The sequence below is a fragment of the Anastrepha ludens genome, chromosome 5, assembly GCF_028408465.1.
Source record: "Anastrepha ludens isolate Willacy chromosome 5, idAnaLude1.1, whole genome shotgun sequence".
NCBI classification, from domain to species: Eukaryota; Metazoa; Arthropoda; class Insecta; order Diptera; family Tephritidae; genus Anastrepha; species Anastrepha ludens.
Window position 1 is genome coordinate 110,658,430 of NC_071501.1, and position 26,382 is coordinate 110,684,811.

A 26,382-nucleotide genomic window follows, 5' to 3' on the forward strand; every position below is an offset into this window, starting at 1 on the left:
GATAAACCAAATGCGTACAAAAAAACTAGTAAATTTTTGTTTTCTGTATAGATTCGCCTTGAATAAAGCGAATCGTCCAATTTTTGCTGGCTACAAACGTTAAACGAAACAAAGTTGAGTAACTGCAAGTAAATTTAAAATATATTCGTGTGTTCTTTTTGCAGATCGGTTGCAAAATAATACAACAAATATGAGATAAGGATGTAGTTGAATACACCGGTATATTTCTATAGAAGGTGGCGCAAAATTAATCACCCTGTCGGAAGATTTCTAATTTTTGGAAATGGAAATTGCAAATAAATTAAACTTATAATTTAACTATTTCGCTTTAATGTTGGCAATGTAATATTTCTTAAAGTTTAGCAAATACTTATGCAAAATTTAGAAATCATTTATTATAGATGATGCATCATCAACTTTAACAACGCATTTCCGAGAGGAGAGTTTGAATTCTGTCCATTTAAAAGAGCGGAGTAGAATCCCATAGTCCTCAATTTGGAAACTAAAACCGGTGATTAACCCTATCAAATGCTTTGAAAAGTCTGTGTACTCAGCGTCAACTTGAATGCACAGTATGAATGCATGCAATGAAGACAGGCAAGCCATCGCCTGCAAACGATGTACGCTTTCCAGTCAGCAAAAATAAGCGTTTTTTCGTTAATGTACAGGGTTTGTTTGAAAACTAATGAGCCTTATTTTTTTTTAAGCAGTTTTATTTAACCTTTTGGCTTATACAACTAATATTCTTCAAAATAGGACCCTTGAACGTCAATACACCGCTGGTAGCGGTCCTTTCACTGCAGGAAACATTTTTTAAACTTTTAAACTCATCCGCCGGAATCGCGTTCAATTCGGCTGTCACAGTTTTTTGGATCGCCTCGATGGAGTCGAAATGCCTCCCCTTCAGCTTTCTTTTCAGGCGCGGGAACAAGAAGAAATCCGGAGGGGACCGGTCTGGGCTGTAGGGAGGGTGGGGAAGCACCGGAACCCCCATCTTGGCCAATGCAGACGTGCAGAGGAAGGCGGTATGCGCCGGCGCTTTGTCGTGATGAAGGGTCCAATTGTTGACGAGGTCGGGCCGAATCCGGGCGACGCGGCTTTTCAGCCGAAGGAGCACATGCCGCGTTTACAGTGTTCCTGGAGGTACAAACTCCTTGTGGACGATGTCTCGAGAGTCGAAAAGGATGATCGCTGTTCGTCTTCGACGTCCTCTCGGCCTTCCTTAAACGACTTGTGCTACCGTTTTACCTAGGCACTGGGCAGAGATTGGTCCCCGTAAACCTCTTTGAGTAGCCCAGTGGTTTCGGTACTCGTTTTGTTTAGCTTTACGCAAAATTTGATGGAGTAACGTTGCTCCAGCGATCGCTACATTTTCGCCACTGCAAAACCTTAACACACTTTTAAAACAGCTTTCACGCGCGGAGCGATGTTGACTGCACCGCTGTTGCCAGCGAACTGGGACCGGTTTCTGATGGAAGGGGAAGATCCAACGATAATTTTCCCCCACCAGCCGATTCGGTTGATCGCTGGCAGACGCTCCGCGCGGGAAGGCTCTTCACTTTTCAATCAAACCCTGTATTTCGTTTCAACGTTACCGATTAGATTTTAGTTTGGTAATTCTGCTTTGAAACGAAAGAAAATTTTTTTGTAAAGTTCTTTTTACTCGTTAAAGAAACGTAATCGATTTTTATTACATTTGTTGAGCATCTACGGCCAAAAGCTACCGCTCATTGCCAATGGTGCCCTCTATCGATAGTTGTAGGCTTCTACCTACCAACAGCACTTATATGCGAATACTTTTAATTTCAATTACTTACAATTACAATTACTTAAAATTACAATTATTTACAATTACAATTACGTGCAATTACAATTACTTTCAATTACAATTATTTGCAATTACAATCACATGCAATTACAATTACTTGCAATTACAATAACTTGCAATTACAATTACCTACAAATACAAATACTTACAATTACAAATACTTACAACTACAATTATTTACAATTACAATTACTTAAAATTACACTTACTTACAATTACAATTATTTACAATGCCAGTTATTTACAATTACAATTACTTACCATTACAATTACTCACAATTGCAAATACATACAATTACTTGCAATACCAATTACTTACAATTACAATTATGTACAATTACAATTACATATATTTTTTTTTTATTTTTACATTTAGGAATGCACACAGAAAAATGAATATCTTTCCGGTGAATATTTTCCAAGTTACACGCAAATTTGAAAAGGCGTGTCAGAGTAGAGTAAAGTGCTTTTCATACTTTAAACGCGTTTTTCTCAAAATGGTATTTTCAAAGCCGGTGACCAGCATTACTCGAAAACGGCTCAAACGATTAGTCACAAATTTTAAGACGAGCTTCTTAAATATTTTTTTTAGTAATTAATCAAAACATTTTTCTCACCGATTAATATATATTTATAAACCATTTAAGACCGAAGTTGTACTCAAAAAGCAATATTTTTTTTAGAAACCGTCATTTTGTCAAAACAATTTATTTTGCTTATTCCCTTGATCAATTACTATATTTAACATTAATTTAACGAAATCTATTTGAGTTTTTCATTTCAGAAGATCCCGATCAGAGATATAGTGGTCACCGCAAAACGTCTGTTTTGAGAGAAGCTCCCTGAGATCAGCTGTAACTCCTTTCCAAATAAATATTTTTACTTATACTAAGTCTTAAAATACAGTTACAAGATAACATAATATGTGTACAAATTTTTAGATTAATAAATTTAAAATTTTCTCAGAAAAAATTCTGGAAAATTCCCTCTTTTCGGCCTTCTAAATGTATATAAGTCTTTAAGAGGTTAGGGGTAGTCAGAATTTTCAAAAAATCGATTTTTTTTTGCATTTTCTTAAAGTATAATGTTTTAAAAATATTGTGTAAAAATTTGAAGTGAATCCGACAAATACTTTTCAAGTTATTCAACAATTAACAAAGGGCGCTCGGCCGCTCCGGAGCCGATAACAAAACTTTAAATGCGTTTTTCTCAAAACTATGTTTTTCAAACTGGTGAACACTGTAACTTAAAAACCCCTACGTAGATTTCAATAAAATTTATACAGCTTTTGAAAAACATAAAAAACTTGTGCCTGATCGAAGGATTTTTTTTTTCAAAAATTTCGATTTTTTTTTTAACAATTAACTGTTGGTTTTTTCCCGAAAATCTGAAAAATATTTCCTGAGGCCGCCATTTTGTTCATTTTTGAAAAAAAAAAACAAGCTTCGATCCGGCTCGAGATTATCTATCAATAAAAATAATTTTTCTCATCCGATTGGTTTTAGATGAATCTGCAAGGACTTGTGATGTTCACCGCAAGGGACTTCTGGAGAAACGGGCTTCACACAAACAGTTAAAACATGATGTTTTTATGCTATGTTTTTATTTTTGTTAAATAAATTAATTAAGTAGCAAAAAAAAAATTCGTGAAAATCATCATTTTTTCGGGCCTCTGACTACCCCTAACCCCTTAAGGGGGTTCTTATATTATTTTAATGTATAAATAAACTGTATGCCAATTTTGAAAAAAATATACATTTTAAATAATTTTAATGAAAATCAGGGAAAATATGGTTATTAAGAGGTATCTCCCCCCTTAAGATATTTAACGTTGCACTCATTAGGCCTTCTTATGCGCCTTAAAATTTGGTGATGACATCATACCATATAATTACACAATATAATTGTGAAGCCTAGGGCAAGCCTAGGCAAGGAAAAAAGCACATAAAAAATTAATAAATCAAAGCTCATTAAAATTTGCAACAAATAAAAATAAGAATAAAAAATAAAAATCGCATAACACAATAATATGATTGCGTCAACAATTCGCCAAAAACAAAATTATTTATGTGCTAATCTTACAAGCAAAAAACTGCAAACACAAGGAATAACCGCTTAAGTCTAAAATCATGGAAAAATCTTAGAAAAAAATATGGAAACTATTAATTTTTCTTAATAACTTTACAGAGAAATATTGTTAGAGAACTAGGACTTGCACGCAAATATATATGAATGTAAATATACAGTTTGCTTAGCAACATTTTTAACCCTCCGTTGGACGCTTTTTTAATCTTCGGTAGGGCACCCGAGTCCGGCCTTTTTTCGTCCTGTTCGGGAATCCTTTTTAAAAAGTCATATCCAAAAATGGATAGAAAATTGAATTTTTGGAAGCTACCTGGAAGCTCATGTCGTTAGCTATAATAGAAACACAAGTAAGTAAAATTTACGTTCATAGTGGAAAAAATCTGGCCAAGATAGTCCCGGGTGCCCAACGGAGTGTAAACATTGCATTGAGAGACTAGAGTAGGCCTCATTGGTTGCTAATGAAATCAGACTTTTGAACTCTCACCAGTTTCTTCACCGATGACATCCTTTCCGTGCTTTCCAATGAATTCCACCACTTAATGCAATAGAATTGGCTTTATAATGATATTAAAGCGCCAAAATATAACTTTTGACTAGCCTATAGCACCCTTGCACCCATATAAGGCGGACGTAAATATCTACTCCGACAGGCAAACGGGATGGCACGGGCACAGCGCTCGATGATAGTGCACTCGAAACTGGTGGGAAATAACTGACTTCACTTTCGATCGCATCCAAATTCTTTGATATGAGGGTATCTGGTCATAGCGACATGCCCGGAAACTGCGATGCGGATGAGCTGGCTAGGTAGGGCACCTGTGAAGTAGTTTTCCTATGAACTGAGTGGATTCGGAACCCGTTGATTACCTGCGGTCTGCTTCTGGAGTGGTGGCCTTCGCGACAACTCAACGAACGCGGAGTACACAAACTTGTAAGCTCGCGAAATCTTTCACGTGTGGATTGGCGGCGCTCGAGAGATCTTCTGAGATTAACAAAATCTCAGCTCTCGAATTTCGAGCGTGCTCTTACAGCACATTGACCGCGTGGTGTGCATGCTGTGAGACTCTCCTTCCGTTCTTGCTATTCGTGTCCTTTTCTTCTCATTTCCTTTGCAATGGTATCACAAAGGACTAATTTGATTGGCCCTCTCTCTGGGCAACCATTTCAACCCAACTACCATTCGTAACATTCATCCTCATAAACAACTCAATTCTTTCTCAAGTCTACTTAGGCAATTAATGCTTTAATGCTAGTGTCCACAGATATGTGGCTCATTATTTGTTTTTCAATATTAATTTAAGGTTTTTTATTGTACCAAAAAATAATCTATAATAATGAACCTGTAAAAACAAAGGAAAAGATTGCAATCATGGCCGAAAGAAATTTTTTATTGACCCGACTGATTCCGCACGCTTTGATAATTTTTCGAGTTCAAAGCAAAATGGCGCTTGAAAAAGTGTTGTCAACCAAATAAAAATATTTTTTGCTATAAGTATGCAGAGGTGACAACCAGCATCATATTTTTTTGCGCTATTTAAAAAATTCATACTGCCTTCCATATTCTATTTACGAATGTTAACACTAACTCATTAGAAGAAAATTTGCTTTAATTTTGACTTAGGCAGGAATAGTAAATTGAAAATTGTACGGACGGTTTCCTCGATGTTTTAGTTTTTTTGTTATTTTTTAATCGAATTCGTAATATTTAAATAGCACTCAAGTTAGGTTAATGAAACGGCCAATAGAAAATAATTTCTAAGTCATCTAATCAAATTTACTCTTCAAGACACCTTGGTTGTCAACCATTAAGGCGAGTATAGATCTCTCAAGGAAATGCTTACTAAAAATTAATCATTCATTCGAAAAAAATATTCCATTACCATACTGAAATCTTTGAACTTTAATTCAAAAAATGTTTACGATATGTACAAGGTGGTGCAAAATGAATCGTCCAATTTTAGTCTTTTTATAAATCGAAAAGAAATATTTTGAGTGACGGAAATCTTTTTGTTCACCTTAAACTTAAAAAATCCCAACAAAGTAGTTTCCAGTCTATGCTATACATAAGGTGGCGCAAAATTAATCGTATTTTTGTATTTTTAATAAAACGAAAAGAAATATTTTAAGTGATGGAAGTGATGGATAAAAAACCTTAATAGTTTACAGTTTATGATATGTAGAACGTGACGCAAAATTAATCGTCCAATTTTGTTTTTTAATAAATCGAAAAGAAATATTTTTAGTGATGTAAGTCTCTTTTTGACCTTAAACTTAAAAAATCCTTAAAAAATGGTTTACAGTTTATGATAAATACAAAGTGGCGCAAAATTCATCATCCAATTTTGTTTTTTAATAAATCGAAAAGAAATGTTTTGAGTGATGGAAATCTTTTTTTGACCTTAAACTTAAAAAATCCCAACAAAATAGTTTACAGTTTATGCTATATTCAAGGTGGCGCAAAATTAATAGTCCAATTTTGTTTTTTAATAAATCGAAAAGAAATATTTTTAGTGATGTAAGTCTCTTTTTGACCTTAAACTTAAAAAATCCTTAAAAAATGGTTTACAGTTTATGATAAATACAAAGTGGCGCAAAATTCATCGTCCAATTTTGTTTTTTGATAAATCGAAATGAAATATTTTGAGTGACGGAAATCTTTTTTTGACCTTAAACTTAAAAAATCCCAACAAACACAAGGTGACGCAAAATTAATCGTCCAATTTTGTATTTTTAATAAATCGAAACGAAATATTTTGAGTGCCGGAAATCTTTTTTTGACCTTAAACTTAAAAAACCTTAAAAAATGGTTTACAGCTGGTGCAAAATTAATCATCCAATTTTATTTTTCAATCATTTTTTTTACTAAATCGAAAAAAATTATTTTGAATGATGCAAACCTTTTATTGAGCTAAACTTAAAAAAATCATCAAAAAATAGTTTTTAAAAAATTAAAATATTAAAATAAGTAAAATATTTTTTATTTAATTTTTGAATAAAAAAATGTCCAAAAATTAAGTTTTACGAGTCTAAACTCGATATTACATCTCTAAGTACTGCATATCCACAAAAAAATTTAAAGCTGATGGTAGCGTAGTGCAAAATATATTTACGTGAGAATGGAGAGGATTACTCCACGATCCACGTCACTGGTGCATAGACTCATGATTTCGAGAAAATTCTTCTTGTGCACCCCAGCCTTCACGTAATCAAGTGAAATGTTACGGGAGGTGCAACTATTTAATGCATGAGTCTTCAAATATTTCGTGCCAGTTAATACCGAATATCCAACTTACTCACCCACTCGCGTGATTTGGTAGAATTGCATGGCAAGTAAAAGTATTTTACAGAGAAATAACGACATGGCTTTAAGATATAAAATTATAAAAATCCAAAGCAAAGAGAGATTGTTGTGGTTTCGAATACTCCTTTCATCGTGATTGGCAAAATAATATATAGAAAGAATTTATTTTTTCATATTTCAGTGTATGTAAACTTGCGGAAAAACCCCTAAACCCAACTGAGGTCGTTCAAGTATTTTATTTTAGTACAGATGTATAATGCGCTGACCTCAGAATATGAATAAAAATATAAATATTTATGCAGGCATTTATGTATGTAACTAAATACGATGGGTAATAAAAGTTTTATTTTAAATTATAGTAATAAGAACTGGGTATTCCCACCACTAAATGATTAGCTATTTCAATTTGTATAAAAGTGAAATCATCTTCCGACATCCCCATGGTAGGTATGTAATTATTTTGCGATTATTGCGGTGATTTTTACACCTTTGTGGGTGGTGAGTTATGGCATTCTTTTCTCTTCTGTCATACATATTTGTTGATAAATTATTTAACACTCAGTTCGGCAGCTGTTGCAGTAGTCACGTTCGCACTTCATGAGTATGGCCAGACTCACAGACGGCCTGCAAATTTGTACTTTTTTCTGCCGAATGCTTGCGGTATAGTATTTTCGAAGGTCTTTATTCCGCTGAATCCAAATCCGGTGTTCAAAATATTTCATTGCGCTCAGTTTTTTAGAACAAATTGATATTGAAATCCTTGAAAAAAATTTAGAAACTTTTTGAAATTTTTTAGTACTACAATTCGATGTGGAAAAATTTGATATTAGGAGAAGTTGAAGGCTGAGTCACGCTCTTATAAAAAATGGTATTGAAATCCCTTAAGGTTTTAAAAAAATTATATATATATTATATATAATTGGCGCGTACACCCTTTTTGAGTGTTTGGCCGAGCTCCTCATCCTATTTGTGGTGTGCGTGTTGATTTTGTTCCACAAATGGAGGGACCTACAGTTTCAAGCCGACTCCGAACGGAAGATATTTTTATTAGGAGCTTTTTGATGGCAGAAATACACTCGGAGGTTTGTCATTGCCTGCCGAGGGGCGACCGCTATTAGAAAAATGTTTTTCTTAATTTTGGTGTTTCACCGAGATTCGAACCTACGTTCTCTATGTGAATTCCGAATGGTAACCACGCACCAAGCCATTCGGCTACGGCGGCCGAAAAAAATTAGGCATTACAAAAAAAATGTTAGTACTAAAATTTTATGTGGAGCAGTCTGCCATTAGCTAAGGTACGCTCTTAGAATAAGTTGTTCTTGAAATCTCTAAAAATTGTTTGAATTGTTTAGTGCTAAAATTCGATGTGCATAAATCTGCTATTAGGGGAAGTTGAAAGCTGAGTCACGCGCTTATAAAAATTGGTATTTATATCCCTATTTAAATTTAAAAAAATTGTTAGTACTAAAATTTAATATGGACGAGCCTGCTATTAGGAGAATTAAAAGGTTAAGGTACGCCCTTAAAATAAATTGTTATTGAAATCTCTAAAAATTATTTTGAAATTTAGTACTAAAATTTTATGTGGAGCAGGCTACTATTGGCAAAAGTTGAAATCGGTATCATGTTCTTATAAAAATTGGTATTGAAATCTCTTAAAAATTTTAAAAAATTGGGTACTAATTATATAAAAAATGTAGTACTAAAATTGTATGTGGAGCATTCTGCTACTAGCAGAATTTAGAGGTTAAGGTACGCTCTTAAAATAAATTGTTATTGAAATCCCTAAAAATTATTTCGTAATTTTTTAGTTTTAAAATTCGATAGGGATCAGTCTGCTATTTGCATAAGTTGAAAGCTGTGTCACGCTCTTATGTATAAATATTGGTAATGAAATCCCCGAAAATTGAAAAAATTGGGTACTAAAAATTTAAGGAATTAAAAAAATTTTAGTACTAAAATTTGGTGTGCAACAGTCTGCTATAAGCAGAAGTCGGAGGTTGAGTCACACGCTTATAAAAATCGGTATTGAAATTCCTAAAAATTCTTTTCAAATTTTTTAGTACTAAAAAATTCGATGTGGAACAATCTGCCATAAGCAGAACTTGAAGACTGAGTCACGCTCTTTCAAATGACTCCTAAGCCAAATACATAGTCAAGGCCCTTCGAATAAGCGTTGCGATTTTATTGAGGAATGTACTTCTCTAGATTTAGTTTTTTTTTTTTTTGCAATTCCATAATCATGTTTTCATAGTCTGATTTTTTTCTCACACACTATCATCGGTACAATTAATAGGACTATGAATAAGTTCGTGCGGTTTTTTTTCGAAATTTGAAACTTTATTGACGTAAAATGGTTACAAATTTAATATTCAAAATATTGTCCATCGCTTACTACTACTTTTTCCCATCTTTCTGGCAATTCACGGATTCCCTTTGTGAAAAATTCGGTCGGTTTTGCCGCAATCCACGAATCGATCCATTTTTTGACTTCATCGTAATTACGGAAGTGCTGGTCAGCCAGGCCATGTTGCATCGATCGGAAGAGATAGTAATCGGATGGCGCAAGGTCTGGACTATACGGCGGGTGGGGTAGGACATCCCATTTGAGCGTTTCTAAGTATGTTTTGACCACTTGTGCAACATGTGGCCGAGCATTGTCATGTTGCAAAATAACTTTGTCGTGTCTATCGGCGTATTGCGGCCGTTTTTCTCGCAGTGCTCGGCTCAAACGCATCAATTGTCGTCGGTAGACATCCCCCGTAATCGTTTCATTCGGTTTCAGTAGCTCATAATACACAACACCCAGCTGGTCCCACCAGATACACAGCATAACCTTCAGGCCATGAATATTCTGCGCCGACGTCGATGTTGAAGCATGGCCAGGGTATCCTTACGTTGCCCGACGTTTTGGATTGTCGTAATGGACCCACTTTTCATCGCCAGTCACAATTCGATGCAAAAAACCCTTTCTTTTGTGCCGTTGAAGCAGTTGTTCGCATGCCATAAAACGGCGTTCAACGTCTCTTGGCTTCAATTCATACGGCACCCAATGGCCTACCTTTCGGATCATTCCCATGGCTTTTAAACGTTTGGAAATGGTTGATTGATCAACTCCCAAAGTTTTTGCAACCTCTTCTTGCGTTTGAGCCGGATCTTGATCGAGCAATTCCTCCAATTCGGTATCCATGAACTTTGGCGGCGCACCCTCGCGTTCTTCGTCTCCCAAGCCAAAATCACCACTTTTAAAGCGTGCAAGCCACTTCTGGCACGTTCGCTCAGATAGAGCATGCTCACCATAAACTTCCACCAAGATACGATGACTTTCGGCTGCTTTTTTCTTCATATTAAAATAATGAAGAAGAATTCCCCGCAAAAACACATTATTTGGCACGAAATTCGACATTTTCAAGTGTGGTAAAAATATTGTTGTTTACGCTTCAAATAAAAAACTTATACTGACGTTTGTGCCTTACGACAGTAGCTCTCCAATGAATGTTTGGAAATGTGGATCGATGGAATAATAATCAAGTTACGCCATCTGTTGTAAAACCGAAACGAACTTATTCATAGTCCTATTAATATTTTTAAGCAGTTAAAAAAATCATATTAGATTATTTTGTGTGAAATTTTAAAATTTTTAATGCTAGACATGCACACAAATTTGATGAGAGTCCAAACTAATTTTCATCATTAGAATTTTCGTTTGACAAATTGGATAAATTCCTTTCTTATTTCTCTGACGCTTTGATCGCAAAGTCTCAATAGCAGATGCTTTACTGGCATCCAGTAAGGAGCCTACGGCAAATTTTGAGTGAGCACTGAGATTCAAAAGCAGTCAATTTGGAGCTACTACAGCTTTATAAAGGGTATTCCAATAAGATTTGTTATTCCCGTAAAAGATCAATGGTTTCGTTGCTTGTGTGGCACGTGGCGTCGTCTTGTTACAAATAAACGTTGTCCAGATCTATACCATCCAATTTCGGCCATAAAAAATCGTTCATCATCTCTAATCTCTCCAGCTTCATTTTCGAAGAAGTAAGGTGCAATGACTCCGCCGGACCATAAACCGCTCCAAACAGTCAAAGGTTGAGGATAGAGAGGCTTTTCAACAATAACTCTTGGATTTTCTGAGCCCCAGATCCGACAATTTTGCATGTTGACGAAGCCACCAAGGCGGAAATGGGCTTCATCACTCAAGATGATTTTTCGATGGAATTCCGCATCATTTTCATGCATTTCAACGACCCAATCAGTAAAACACGACGTTGCTGATGATCCGCCGGCTTGAGTTGTTGTATTAACTTGACTTTATAAGCCTTAAGACCCAAATTTTTATGCAAACTACGGTGTGGAATGCCTATTTCCAAAGAACGACGAGGAATGAACAAACCTGGGTTTTCTTCAACATTTTCGGCTACAACAGGAATATTTTCGGCTGTTCTTGAGCGACATGCACGGGTTTTATTCTTCACATCACTAATTTGTCCCAACAGCTCCAATTTTTTCACCAATTTTTATTGCGGTCCGACAAGGTGCTTGTCGATGACCCAAAAATGTTCGAATTTTACAAACCGAATCTGCCAAATTTTCACCATTTTTATAGTGGATTTTAATAATTTCAATGCGTTGTTTAAGCGTGTGTCGTTCCATTTTTATTGATGGCGTAGCTTCTACTTGTCAAATATCACAAAATTACAGCTTCAAAAGTGGCATCTACTGAAATAGCGGGGTATTCAAAGTAACACCTGTTATTGGAAAACCCTTTAGATGTGACCACTTTGGTACTTTTTTGGACCGAAGAGTTCATAGTAAATCTCGTAGAAAATCTTAAATTTAATCTTCTGATTACAAAAGTCAATGGTTAACCCCCCGATTAAAGCCTAACAGTGTTTTATTGAGTATACTGCGGTATGTTGAATTTGTTCTTGATCTGCGGCACGCACGATAGCCAACTGAAACTGAAAAAAAAATCGCTAAAACTTGTGAAATCTACATAAGTGCGGCTGCTGAATCACTAAGGGGATTTTAGAAATATTGATTTTTGTGTAAGTGGCGAGTGTTCCATTTTGAAATTTTCATGTAAAGCCTACTCCACATTTCTTTATATGGACATTTTTTATATATCGAAACTGCATTCCCGAATTTTTCTAAATATTCTGCATAAAAAGTTTGAAATTTTTATGATAATTTGTCGAATTTTTACAAATTTTATACGATTCCTTTGTTGGTGTGGTTTTTGTAATATAAACTATATTTTTATTTAAGACATACTTGAAATAAAATATAAATAAATAAATAGTCAAAACTTATGAATATGTGGAGAACATTTTCTTTTGACGCTGACAGGTTATCCAATTCTCGCTCATTTTACCACCATTTTGCAACGCCGTGGCGCACTACTAGCTTCAGCTAACACAAAACTCTCAAAGTGCTTGAAGTGTAATGTTGCCTTTAAATCGCTGAAATGACTAAATGGCTCACTTACGACATTTAGCAGTGAGCATTGCACACTTCTTGCTTCACCCAACATTGTAGTCTATAAAAAAAATGTTAGTCTACTGAAAATCATATTAGTTTGGTGAAAAAGAAATCCATTTTTTTTTGCGTAAAATTTTTGCGACAAAGATTTAAAAGTGTTTAATGGTCGATCTTTAGCTCCTGGGACATGCAACTTCATGGTCAACTTCGACTATTTATGTGATTTTATCGACACTATCGACATTTTCTTTAACATCAAAAAGGTCCTAACAAATGCAGGCGAATCGACGAAACCAAAATTGCACGTAATTAACACCATTGACAGTCAGGCTGCACTAAAGGCTCTGGAGCACACAAAGCAAACCTCAAAGATTCTTCAAGAATGTACGAAGAAGCTTAATTCTGTTGCAGGACAGAATAAATTTGTACGTAAATGGGTTCCAGGACACTGTCCTGGTGTTCAAAGTAATGAAATTGCCGATGAATAGGCCAACTGTGGATCAGGGGTTACACCACAGGGACCACAGCCAATAATCGGAATATGTTCTACAGGAATCACGAAGTGGATCAGCGATTATGATGCAATTTACATAAACAGCGATGGTCCGTTCTAGAATGCTACAGAGCTGCAAAATGTATTGTGACAAGCCCACAGATCTCCTCCGCGTGGTGCACCCTGTATAGCGCCAAAAGATCTGCGGCCTTAACGGCCTTTTTGACAACCTGAACGGTGACGACCCTTGCTTTCGTCTTTGGACTAACCCTTCTTTTTTACGATTTGGAATCTTCTGACCCCTGTGCTGGTGGTTTCGGCATTCTACCACCTGAGTGTGTTAGGGTGAAACTTAACAGAAATGGCTGGTGGGCTATTGTCGTGACCGCCTCCGTCCCGTTAAAACCTTGGCAAGCCTCGGAGTACGTTCCAAACACGTCGCCATTGGGTTAGCGGTGTAGGTGCGGTTGAGATGACTCCCGTCTTTGCGTCCGGTCTGGCTCTGAACGCATCAACCCTCGCATGACCTCCCTGCTCCGGCATAGACATCCATGGGGCCTCTAAGGCACGACTACACTTCACGGGCTTTGGATAGCGGCTTCGAGTGGTTCGGAAGGGGCGAAATCGCCTCCTCGCAAATTCTCCCGGGGTACAGCTCCGAGGGCTGAGGTTCCCAGTGGCAGCAAAACGTCGGAATCGACTAGTAGGGTAGAACACAAGGGAGACCCCGAGGGGAAGTCGGAACCGACTTCCAACAAGAACTTGGGGGTCACAAGCGGGAACCCGCTTATGGTAGACTCCGTCTACGTTTCCTAATTTAGCGAAACTGGATGGGGTGGCCACCATTAACACCGATAACAATGTCAGCCTTGAAATCCAACGTAGAATCTCTCTTGCCAACAAGTGCTACTTTGGACTAAGTAGGCAACTGAGCAGTAAAGTTCTCTCTCGACGAACAAAACTAACACTCTACAAGACACTCATCATGCCCGTCCTAACGTATGGCGCAGAAGTGTGGACGATAACAACATCCGATGAAGCGACGCTTGGAGTGTTCGAGAGAAAGATTCTGCGTAAGATTTTTGGACCTTTGCACGTTGGCAACGGCGAATATCGCAGACGATGGAACGATAAGCTGGATAAGCTTTACGACGACATAGACATAGCGCAGCGAATAAAGATCCAGCGGCTTCGTTGGCTGGGTCATGTCGCCCGAGTGGATACAAACGCTCCGGCTTTGAAAGTATTCGATGCGGTACCAGCTTGTGGCAGCAGAGGAAGAGGAAGGCCTCCTCTGCGTTGGAAAGATCAGGTGGAGAAGGACTTGGCTTCACTTGGTGTGCCCAATTGGCGCCGGTTAGCACGAGAAACAAATGACTGGCGCGCTTTGTTAAACTCGGCCAAAATCGCGTAACCGGTTATCGCGCCAATTAAGAAGAAGAAGTTGGGGTGGCCATACCAGTAAGGGGTCCTCCCTCAGTTTTCCGGGGGCTTCGGGGGTGCCTCTTCGGGGACCCCCTGTTAAGCTGAAATGGGGGGATAAACAGGCAACGATCCTAGGAAGGGAACGCTTCCCTCGAAAGGAGTCCCAGGACTGACGGCGGTCTGACCAAATCAATTAGCGAAGTCACTGAACAGACAGGTTCTGCCCTTGCTAGAGCAAGGCTATGCATTTTGGGTTCCGATATCATGAGAACGAGTAAAATTCGTTCTATCAAACTAGAAGATATTTTCAGCTTTGCCAAAGAATCTGGAAAATTCTCACAGGACTAGCTACCTTTATCTCTGTCTCTATTCTTTCCCATCTCTTTCTCTGATACTTTTCTGCTTCCCTCCTTGACTATCTACCCTCTTTCCATAGCTCTAAATGCAAGGGACTTTTTAAGCCTGAGTGGCTTAGGAGCCACCAAATCTTTTGGTGCTCCTAGGCTCGACCTATTCAAATTTCAAAATTCATATTAATAAAGTTTTTCAAAAACTAAAATAACGTATGAAATTGCTTAAAATTATTCTTAGAAATGGTAGGCTATCAAGATTAACGCTGTGCACTGCTTATCACTCCAAATAAGCTTTACAAATTTCTCGCATTTCGTAATTGATTAATGCTCGATGATATTTACGCATTTGGGCAACTACTCGTACAACTGCATTGTAGTCTAATCGGCTAAAATAATACCCAGAAACTGAAGCCTGTACTTGCACACGCATACCACAAAATTATCCATGTGTGCATTTGTATTTTGAAGATAAATTTTCATTCAATTTTGCGTTGCGCTCCAAGTCTTCCCCCCTTGACTTGAGAATCAAACCAGAATTACCAATATGCCGATATGTTTATCGAATTAATGCACACAAAGCGGCTGGTTGTAAGGACATTTTATTTATAATTTTGCTATTGTTAAAATAACTAACAATTCAATGGGCTAATTGCAATTATAAATATGTATTTAGTTGATAGGCGAATTTCAAGTAAGAATTTAACAAAGTGGATATGTACGGATGCAGTTTTGTTTGTTTGTGCGCATGTATGTGGTCGTATGTGTGTGTGTTGGTGGAGAGAAGCTTAGCAGTATTGCACGAATTACTTAGTTGAGTGAATGTGGAATTTTCCCAATAATATTAACTGTATGTACGAGCATATGTACATATGTAAATCACAAATAAATAACGGTGTTTAAAGCTTTAAAGCACTGGGTTACCTCAAGTACCACAAAGTTCGACAGTATTACAATTCGTAAGTAGGTGTTTAGTATGCTGAGTGTACCATTTGTATGTAAGTATGTTTGCAGCTCAGTGCTTATGTGCAATTAGCAAATTACATAATTACATTTATATGATTTGAAGATATAATACAAAGAATTCATTCAAGTTAATGGCCAATTTAAGTAATTTTGTGCTTTAATATAATTTATTGAAATTTAAAATTTTTGAATTTGCAAATTTTTGATTTCGAGTTCCTTGATTTGAATTAATTTTGAATTTTAAATGTCATATTTTCACATATTTTTTGCTCTTTACGCCTGCGCATATGCTTCGTTTACGGTTGTGACGCCATACGTATACGCGCTGTAGCTCGTGATTTTGTGTGTATTTCAGCGGTGCGTAGCGTAATGCCGAAAATATCCTCGTGGTAGCGATTCGCGTCCTTTTGAAAGCAATAAAAAAGATGAAAGATAAACACAATTTGTAATGGTTTTAGTATGTTAGTTTGTGGTAATTCAATATTAGCATTCAATATAAAGTAAGAGTTAAGAAACACAGAAATAAAGAACACCTAAGAAAGTAAAGGCATGCGAAAATCAGAAAACGGAAGACTTGAAAATGAAATCTTGACCGTTGGAAACTTTATCGAATAATAACTAGCTTAATAGATAGCATCACGAGAATCGCACTGAGCTGGAACCCGCGAGGGAGCAGAGGTCGTGATCGTCCAAAGATAATTGGAGCAGAGCGATGTTGCGCGAGCTAGCAGATACCGACCTCAAAAGAAACGGAGCAAAAGCAACAGTACGGTGTACGATGGAAGAGTCTTGTCGAGACCCTATGTTCCCGAGTGGAGTGATAAAGGATATAAAGAAGTTAACTTAATTAAGGGACGTAAACGTAGGCGCCATCTTCTTAAAGCAAACTCTACGGGGCAAGTAGTTCAATTTGTCGGCACAATAAATCCTATTTCGCTCGTACTTAAAAGTATGACCATTTAAAGCAGCATCATTGGGCAATTGTATAACTAATGGCAGCTCTGCCAGATTGACTAATGCTTTCCCGCATTAGAAAAGTCAGCGGGAGGACACTTTTAGAAAAGCGCGCATAAATGGTTCAGTTGAACATTCAAAATAACTTTTTATTTATCAAAATTAACGAAGCGCTAAACGAACAAAATTAACACTTCTTCCTTAAAATGGCCAAATAATGCTAGTGTTTTTCAAACAGAAGTCCTGCAGGCATGCAAAATGCTTGGAGAACGAGAGAGCGAGGAAGATATTAACATCTCTTCCGATAGTCAAGCCGCGAACAAGGCGCCGCTGATGACATGGTGCAGACCCAAACTAGTCAACTCCTATAAGGAGGAGATCAAATCTGTTGAGTGCGCAGGTAACATTTCTCTGATCTGGGTTCCAGAGCATAGGAACATTTTTTTTCCTTGTTCACTCCACTCGGGAGCATAGGGCCTCGACAAGACTCAGTCTTGCTTTGGTTTGTGATTTGACAGGGTATCTGATTAGCCTGCCGCTACCAGTCCTAAGTAGTGCGAATGCCCACCTGTCGGTGCTTTGGAACAACGCCTTCTTACTGCTAGGAGCGCCATTTGTGCATCAAATTTTTCTGGCAGAAGGATCGCACAGATGGTTGAGGGCTTCGCTAAATTTGGAGTGTCTGCGCTATTACCGCGATTGATGCAATGGGTAACTGTGTCTTTTTCTTTATTTTTTTGTTTGTTTTAGCAGCCACAATGCAAGTAATTCGCCGACTTTTTGTGCGAGAGTAAGGATTGGAAGGGTAAGGGTGTTGGGGTTGAGGAATAAATTTTGTTTTTGTTTTTATAGAAACTAGGTAAGTAGGTAAGTTTGGAAAAGTGCAAGGACCGTGTTTTACGTGGGATTCGAACCCACAACCTCTGGGATGGCAGGCTAATGCACTTACGCTAGGCTACCGAGGCCACATAGGAACATAGGGGAAAATTAATAACTGATGAGCATGCCCAGAAGGGCTCGACTGAATTGGTTTCACAGACCTCCTACCCGGTCATCGGCATCCCCCGACTGTTGTTAAAGAGGGCTCGCACAACTAATTTCTCAGAAAAGCGCAGATCAGATGGAGTTCTATTTCTTCGCGTGCTGTTTCGAAAACGCTGTGGCCCCTATACAATAGACGGAGACTCAAAAACTCCTGGAGACTCCATGCCATTAAATTTCCGAGCTCTTAGCTATGTTGGACGATCGGCAAACACACGGGGAAGATCTAAGTTTACCATTTAACCCTCAATCCAAAAGCTGTAGGGACATTTCAGAGGAGAATACTCTTGCGCACTTTCTCTGTAAATATCCGGGTTTTGCAGCTAGACAACTAAGGTTCCTGGGTGTTCCTTTCTTTGGGCACCTGGGGCAGTGCGCCAACTTAAATTCGACCAATTTTTTCCATTACATCAACATCTCTGACTGTAGATATCTGCCTGTTGGAGGACTCACAATGGTATCAAACGGCGATTGCATCCTTTGGGAATGATTCAGAAACAGGGGACTTATGAGTTAAAACCAAGGGATGTTGAACGTCGTTTTTTCGCATGTGAACAACTGCTCCAGCGGCAAAAAAGGAAGGGTTTTCTTCATCGCATCGTGACGGGTGATGGAAAATCGATTCATTGCAGCAATCCGAAGAAAAGAAAGTCATGGGAACTGCCCGGTCATGCTTCTACGTCGTCTCCTCGACCAAATATTCACACTGCGAAGGTTATGCTATGTATTTGGTGGTACCAAGTTAGTGTTATTTTTTATAAACTGCAACACCATCACTGGGGATCGGTGTCGACTTCAGTTTATGCGATTGAGCCGACCACTACGCGAGAAGCGGCCGCAATACGCCGAGAGGCACGGCAAGTGTGGCGAAAGTGATTATATTTCTTTTTCTATTTCTATGATTCACGTCGCCAAACCCGTTAAAACCTGCCTGCAAACACTGAAATGGGAAATCCTACCCTACCCGCCATATTCTCCAGATATTGCGCCGTCCGATTATCACCTGTTCCGATCGATGGCAGTTCCACAGTTCCATTCATATGAAGACATCAAAAAATTGCTTGATCCGTGGATAGCCTCAAAAGATGAACAGTTTTACCGCGACGATATACGAAATCTACCAGAAAGATGGGAAAAAGTAGTAGCCAGCGATGGGCACAACTTTCACTGATTTCCTTTGTCACCAGTTTTTCAGAATAAAGTTATATTTTCAGTTCTATGAAAATACGATTTAACACACTCGTACTGCAGCATTCGTCAACTCATCATACCTCAGTTTTATCCGCATTTCGCTTTCTGCACATTTTCTGCACCTACCGATTTGTAGGAACTTTTGAAGTGAGCAGAAACTTTACACCAACGCAAATATTTGCACAAAATATAAAAACTTCGCTTACTCTTGACATACCGAGGTTGAGCTGTACTTCAGTGCACGACTGCAAAAGAAGAATTCCAAAATAATAGCAGGTGTACACGTGCGTATGTATTTTTAAGCAAACAAATGTGTGAATTCACGCACATCAGTCAATGGAATTTGCAACCATTTAAAACATAAAGAATCGTGTTTTCCACAGAAAGAGGGAGAGAACTGACACGCAATGCAAACACATTTCAATCTGCACCCGCCACACTCGCTCATTCCCTCATCCACTCACGCGCTCACACACAAACAGCCTCATGCATGTGCAGCCTGGCATGCCTTTTTGCTTACATGACACATTCACGCCCTGCATTCTTGTAAGCATTTCACATGCACGTGCCTGCATGCATACTTGCACTTGCTTTTGACTTACCCGCAATGTTAGCATAAATGTCTCAACTTCCGTTTCGGTTTTTTGCTCTTTTCCGGCAATGCATTTCCTGCAAAGAAAAACAGCAAAGAAAAATATGTTTTGTGAGAATTGCGAAGGTGAAAATACATGTGAAAGGTGTGAATGCAACAATTTTATGCAAGTATTTGTGTATGCATGTATGTATGTGTGGGTGTATGCAGCCTTAATAGCTGACAAGTTATTCGCTTGAAAAAATCAAGCATTCTTTACTCTTAGTTGAGGTGACGCACGCACGGAAGGCGGCAACGATTTTACCAACAATGCTGTCAGCTAGTTGGTTGCCACAAAGAGGTTGGCAACTCTATGCTAAGTTGTTGAACGCCACTTGATATGTTTACTGTAACCAAGTTGATGGGTTTTGTAAATACACTCTTACAGTTCTGGCATGCCTTTTCGACATACGTACTTACATATAACCTTGCAAAGTTGGTTAGACAGTGGCGTGCCTTGAAATAATGGCTCTCTTAAATAAAATTGTTTAGCAACAGAGCCTCGAAAATTTATTTAAGATTGTACAGAGATTAGTTTCTCATATTTTTATACAAAAATTAATTAAATAAAAAAATGTTGGAAGTACTTAGTCTTGCAGATTCGTAGAAAAAAGTGCCGTTAATTTTGCGTGTTCGTATGCATTGACAACTCATAAACTTCGAGGAAAATTTCGCTTCTTAACAATGAAGTGGGGAGCTAAGGAAAATTGCATTGCAGTGATTGCATTACAAAAGCGTGGTAAAGAGGCAAGTGAGATTTACGAATTGCTGAACGTTTGTTTGCCGCAGGATCTATCGCTTGTTTCAAACGTCTGAAGTGGCACACAGAAGGGGAAGTGGTCGTCCTCGCGTGGTTCGACACAGTGCAACCATAAAAGCGTTCGGGAAAAAATTCGCAGAAATCTTTTAGAAAGCAGAAAATCATGTCCAGGGAAATGAATGTATCGACCAGATCCCTGTCGAGACCAATGATCTCCACATGAAAGCCTTCCGTCGTTCAACAGGTTATCTTTTGACAACGCGCTTGAAAACAATTAGGCTCGACAGATGCACGCTTCTTCGGTGGCACTCGGCCGTTGAGGCTATGAAAATATTCTTTTCAAAGATGAGAAAATTTTCGCTGATGAAGAAGTGTTTAGTAAGCAAAACGACCAAATCTATGCTAAGACTTCTAAAAACGTAAACAATGTTGTTCCAAGGGCTCAGCGTGGCCACCATCCATGTCTTGTAAAGGTATTTCGTCACTTCATTTCTGCGAAAAAGAGGTTAAGACCGGGACAAGGGTGTACCAGGAGGATGTCTTATAAGGCCTACAGTTTGTGGTCAGAATTGAAGAACATAGCCTATCAAAATATTCCCTCACAAATATTTGGAGAGCATCAAACGATATTTGGTTCGAGCAGCGACGTTAATATCCATGAAAACCGTGCGTGCTGCAATAACTGAATGGCCTAATCGTTTGAGGGCTTGTGCAAAAGCAAATTTTGACCATTTCGATTGAAAATAATTTGTTTTTTTTTTATATTTTTATATTAGAACACCGCGCTAGCTGAGTGGGTTGGTGCGTGACTACCATTCGGAATTCAGAGAGAACGTAGATTCGAACCACCAAAATGATCTTAAGACTATGACCACGTCCATGCAACAGTAACTTCATTCCACTGGACTTAAAATCAACGTCAATAAAACTAAAGACTTGTATCTCAACAGTACCACCTCTAAGTCGTTGGACGTCAATGAGCAGCAGTTAGAGAGCGTAAAAAGAGAAGTTCTGCTATCCCGGGAGTTTTGTCGACGCAAGTGGAGGCTCTGACATAAATGTTGCGCAAAGAGTGCGCAAAGCGAAGTCTGCGTTGGGCATTATCGTACCTCTATGGCAGAACAACCACATAAGTGTCGGTACCAAACTAAAAATATTCAATGCGTGCGTTGAATCTGTGCTAATGTATGGGTGCACTACTCGTACTTGGAAGTATACAGTGACAATCACTAAAAGCCTTCAAATTTTCATCAATCGCTACCTTCCATGCGTACTACGATTCCCATGACAGCCGGTTCTACGTTACCGGAATGACTCGGGTTATTCCCGACCAAGGGCTGCCGCCCCAGTAATCTAGCCCTACCTAGTGCACCGTATCCCACGCGTACTACGAATTTGCTGGCCCCGTAAAATAAGCAACTCCGAGTTGCTTAGGATTACCAAACAAGTCGAGATTGCCAGTGAAGTGCAGAGAAGGAAATATCAATGGATTGGTCACAGACCTCGAAAAGGCGACAACAACGTGGCTAAACAAGCGTTAAGGTGGAACCCGTTCTAACAAGTAGTACGTTCAGTTGGAAGACCTCATGCAAGCTGGCGAAGAACCGAATCCGATATTGCAACTCTTGGCTTACCATGGAGCGATCTGAGGGACATAGCGCAAAACCGTACTCGCTGGAGATCTGGAATCGTTAGCGCCCTATGCTCCACAAGATGTTAAAAGAAATATATTAGAAATTAACGGCGAAATATTAATTGACTTAGTGAAAAATTATCCGTGTTTTTATGACGAAATGCAAGTGTTTTCTACGTGAGTTTAGTCTGTCGTCGAGATATTTCTAATCGATTTTGCCGACCAAAAAAAGGATAACAGAAAAACTATTTCATTGAGCCAACTCCATTAAGGATTTAATGCAGAAGCAGGTGTTCCACAAGCATATTGATTTTCCGGAGCAAACAAAGCATCCAATTTTTGTTTTTGAGATTCTGGAAATAGCTAGTTGCAGTCCCCACAAACAACTTATTTAAAGGCAACAAAAAGCATTAGAATAAATTGCCCACTTAATATAGAAAATAACTTTGCTTTAACGGCACAGCAAACTGGGTAAACAATAAAGTTTCCAACTTTGAAAAAGGCCGTCAGTTTTCTATTTGTACACCCAAGGCAAAAAGTATACTTTAACTTTTCAGCCAACTAAATTTAAGTTCTGGGTGCTATTGCAACTCAGCATAAATTTCATGCTATTTTCAAAAGTTTCTTTCCCTCCTTCCGCAACCGTAGAACTGAAACCAAAAAAAATAGTTGAAAATTCACATTTTTCTGTTTGTGTTTCCAAGTGTTTGTGAAAGCTAAATAAAGTCCATTTCCTACACACACGACGGCGCTCAATTTGTCGCCCTTCCTTGCTGCCACTCACCTGATGGTCTGGTAGACATGTTCGGCCATTGTGACGTCGCCACAAACATAAATATGACCTTGCTCCTCCACAATCAACTTGTACAGTGAATCGAATTCCTTTTCAATCAGGTCCTGAACGTAGGTCTGCAAAGAAAAAAGGAAACGACACAGAATTCAATATTGCATTGTGATAGACGTCAGCAGGCAAAAGTGGACGCGCAATAAAATAAAACGGAAATATGTGCGGTGAAAATAAATACATAAAAGGAAACTTATTTACGGCCAAGGACATGTCGCAAAATGGCTGTGTAAGTAAGCAAAAAAAATGACTAAATTCAGAAAAAGATAATTTTTGCAGCTCACCTTCGGTATGTTGGGCTCACGTGATAGCGCCAAGAAGACGCGGTCCAATATTTTGTCACGCACCAGCTGCCCCTTCTCCTCCGCATACAGATCTACATCGCGATTGCGACAGCCGAAGAAAAGCCACACTTTGGGCAGTGGTGCATCCGCGTTCATCTCGCGCAACATCTCGAATTCCTGCCAGAACGAACGAAAAGGCGCAATGCCCGTGCCTGGGCCAATCAACACAATCGGACGTGCATGTTCGGTGGGTAAATGGAAACTGGGCGCGCTGCGTACAAACATATGCACGTCAGCGCCCTCTTGCAGACCGGCCAGATAATTAGAACAGACGCCATAACGTTGATCACCATTGCCATCCTCAGACCGATAGCGCACAATAGCCACTGTCAGATGTATTTCGTTATTGACTTTGCGCGGCGAAGAGGAGATCGAGTAGAAGCGCGCCTGCAGCGGCATTAAATTGACCAATACCAGCGTGGCGGGTGGCTTGCAGGAGGGAAACTCTTCCAGCACTTCCAGCAAATGTGGTAGACGCCAGTGACGCCAATCCTCATAGGCAGATGAGTCATTTGCCAGCAATTGCAGACGCTCTTTGTCTTGATTGTCATCACAGAATCCAGAGAGTAGTGTGAGCATTTGACGCGTTGGGGGCGTGGTTACATCGAAGAAGCGCATTAATAGATTGCGCATGGAATCCGGTGGTACTTTGTCGTGTGACTCCCACAACTTGAAAATGCCATTCGAGGTATGCTTCTCTTTGAGCAGCTGCAATTGCAGCACTTCATCCACATCTTCTACACCTATCAGACGCTTCAAGATGCCATCAACAACGTCTGCGCTATTGGCGGGAAATATGCCAACGTGATCGCCTGGCTCATACTCCAAGCCGGGAGCGTTGATCTTCAAAAGTATTGTAGTTTTTTCACCATTGCCAATATTGGTGAGATTAAATGGAGCTTCTTTGATTTGACAACAATAAACTTTTTTATTATGAAATTTCGATAGCAACTCTTCCAGTATGCCACGCGTTTTTGAGGGTACCAGACGTACTGTGTTCACCGTGAGAGATTCGTTCTGTAAAGCCAACGAGGCATCCGATAGACTTTCATCTGGATCCAAGCAGAAAGTTTCGCAAGCAAGCTGCAAGTGGTAAGAGGGAGGACAATTGTAAAAGTATCGAATAGTTGGAGGACAGTTGTAAAAAGTGAACTGCGTTTTTATAGAGGGTGAGAAATGGTGGGAAATACCTACCTTAAACACCTCCGGTGCCCATTTACGGAAAGACTGTTCTTGTCCGCACATTTCATCACCATAAGCAATCTTTAGTAGCCGCTCACCGCCTAACTCGCCAAGTATATTGTCGACATACTGGCCAAAGGCGCAAAAGTTGGGATAGGCAGAGGAACCCAAAGCGAAGACGGCAAATCTGGAAAACAAAAACAAAACACACATAAAGATGGATTACCACTAACAGCAAATATACATAAAATTGTGAATGACAAGGAATGTGCCTCCAAGGCAAAAGTTACAAGCCAAAGTCAGCATATTGGGGGAAGTAAAACCTACTAAAGTGAGCCCCATCTCACAATGTTTACATTGCAGCGGGTCATACAATACGGCATTTAGAAGTTAAAATTTCTCTTAAAAAATCTTTTCAACAATTTCGTGTTTTGTGAAGCCAGTTCGGTCTTATAACATTCCAGATAGATGGTAAAAAAGAGTAAATTCAATACGACCAATATGAAAATTCGGAGCAGACCTGTATAAAAACAAAAAGCAGTATAGAATACAGTTTCCAGAACACAGGGGTATAACTGAGAACAAAGTAGCGATTGCATTGGTTAGAGAGTTATTAATATGTCCTCAACCTTTTCTTGCTATGGGATGGTGTGCTAAACGAGAAACTTAGAGATGAAGAACCAAGGCTAAGAGACGCTAGCTGGCACCAAATTATGAGGCTACGCCAGGCGAGTCCAAGCAAGTCCTTACTGGAGGGATATAAACAAATTCATAACCCTCCCAGAGGATTTTCTAAGAATGCTCACAGGCATTCTCGCAGGTCCTTTCAGATTGTACATTCAGCTGCACAGGATTGGGATATGATCCACTGATTCCTGTCGCTTCTGCGACCATTCCCGAGCGACTTCAGCGCACCTTCTTCCCGAATGTGACGCTATAATGTAAGGAAGGTTGAGAGCTTAAGTTTTCTAAGCAAACTGGGTCTGGATGAGGTACTGTGATGAGTAGAGGGTCCCAAAAACCAGGAGGTGGAAGTGCAAACTGCAATTTCCTTCATTCATGGAATGCAATAAGAAAGTAGTAATTCCCTTGTGGTAATATAGATGTTAAATATGAGGCATATTCTAGTTGGAAAACTGTGATAAAGTCATCTAAAGCGTAAAATGAAACCGGCAACACTTATTTCATTGGCAAGGAGCGGCAGGTTAGCCAGGCAACCGTAAATTAATAATTGGCATTTACACCATTTATGAGTATTTGGCCGAGCTCCACCTCCTATTTGAAGTGTGCGTCTTGATTTTGTTCCACAAATGAAAGAACGAACAGTTTTTAGCCGACTCCAAACGGCAAATGGTTTTCCCATAAGAAGACTTTTCATGGCAGAAATACACTCTATTTCACTACAAAACTCCATATGTCTGATTCAGCCGTACATACATTTATGCAAAGTTGAAAGTATGCTAATGCTCTAGCAGTCTTGTTGGCCGTTGCTTCATAAAAAATTCCATCAAAATTTAAAATTGAAAACTTTAATTTTAACTAATCAAAACTTAAATTAAAAAAAAAATTGTGGGCATACAATTTCATGGACTTTTAAATTTTAGTATAACAAAGTGCAAGTTCCAAGTGACTAAAAAATTGCGTTGTCTCACGCCTTTTCCTACACATAAATTATATGCTCGCATTTTGTTATACGTCGGTTTTTGAATATAAGCAAAATGACGGAACGATTGGAGCAGCGTTACTGCAACAAATTTTTCCAGAAACTGGGCGATAGGTAGGTGGAAACCATTCGAAAGATTCGGACGGCTTTCGGTGACGATGCTATGGGCATCACACAGATAAGGAGTGGTTTAATTGGTTTAAAAACGGC

At 38.8% G+C, this 26,382-nt stretch overlaps 1 protein-coding gene across 1 annotated transcript in view; it reads right to left on the bottom strand.

Moving 5' to 3' along the window:
* Nucleotides 1-16,191: 16,191 nt before the first annotated feature.
* LOC128865338 (nitric oxide synthase) overlaps nt 16,192-26,382 on the bottom strand; it is a 189,876-nt gene continuing 179,685 nt past the window's right edge. The window contains exons 14-18 of the mRNA XM_054105556.1: nt 24,522-24,696; nt 23,268-24,410; nt 22,924-23,048; nt 19,718-19,784; nt 16,192-16,333 (exon numbers count right to left, since the gene is read on the bottom strand). Coding sequence (XP_053961531.1) covers nt 16,226-16,333; nt 19,718-19,784; nt 22,924-23,048; nt 23,268-24,410; nt 24,522-24,696 — 1,618 coding nt within the window. The 3' untranslated portion in view covers nt 16,192-16,225. The remainder of the gene's footprint in view (nt 16,334-19,717; nt 19,785-22,923; nt 23,049-23,267; nt 24,411-24,521; nt 24,697-26,382) is intronic.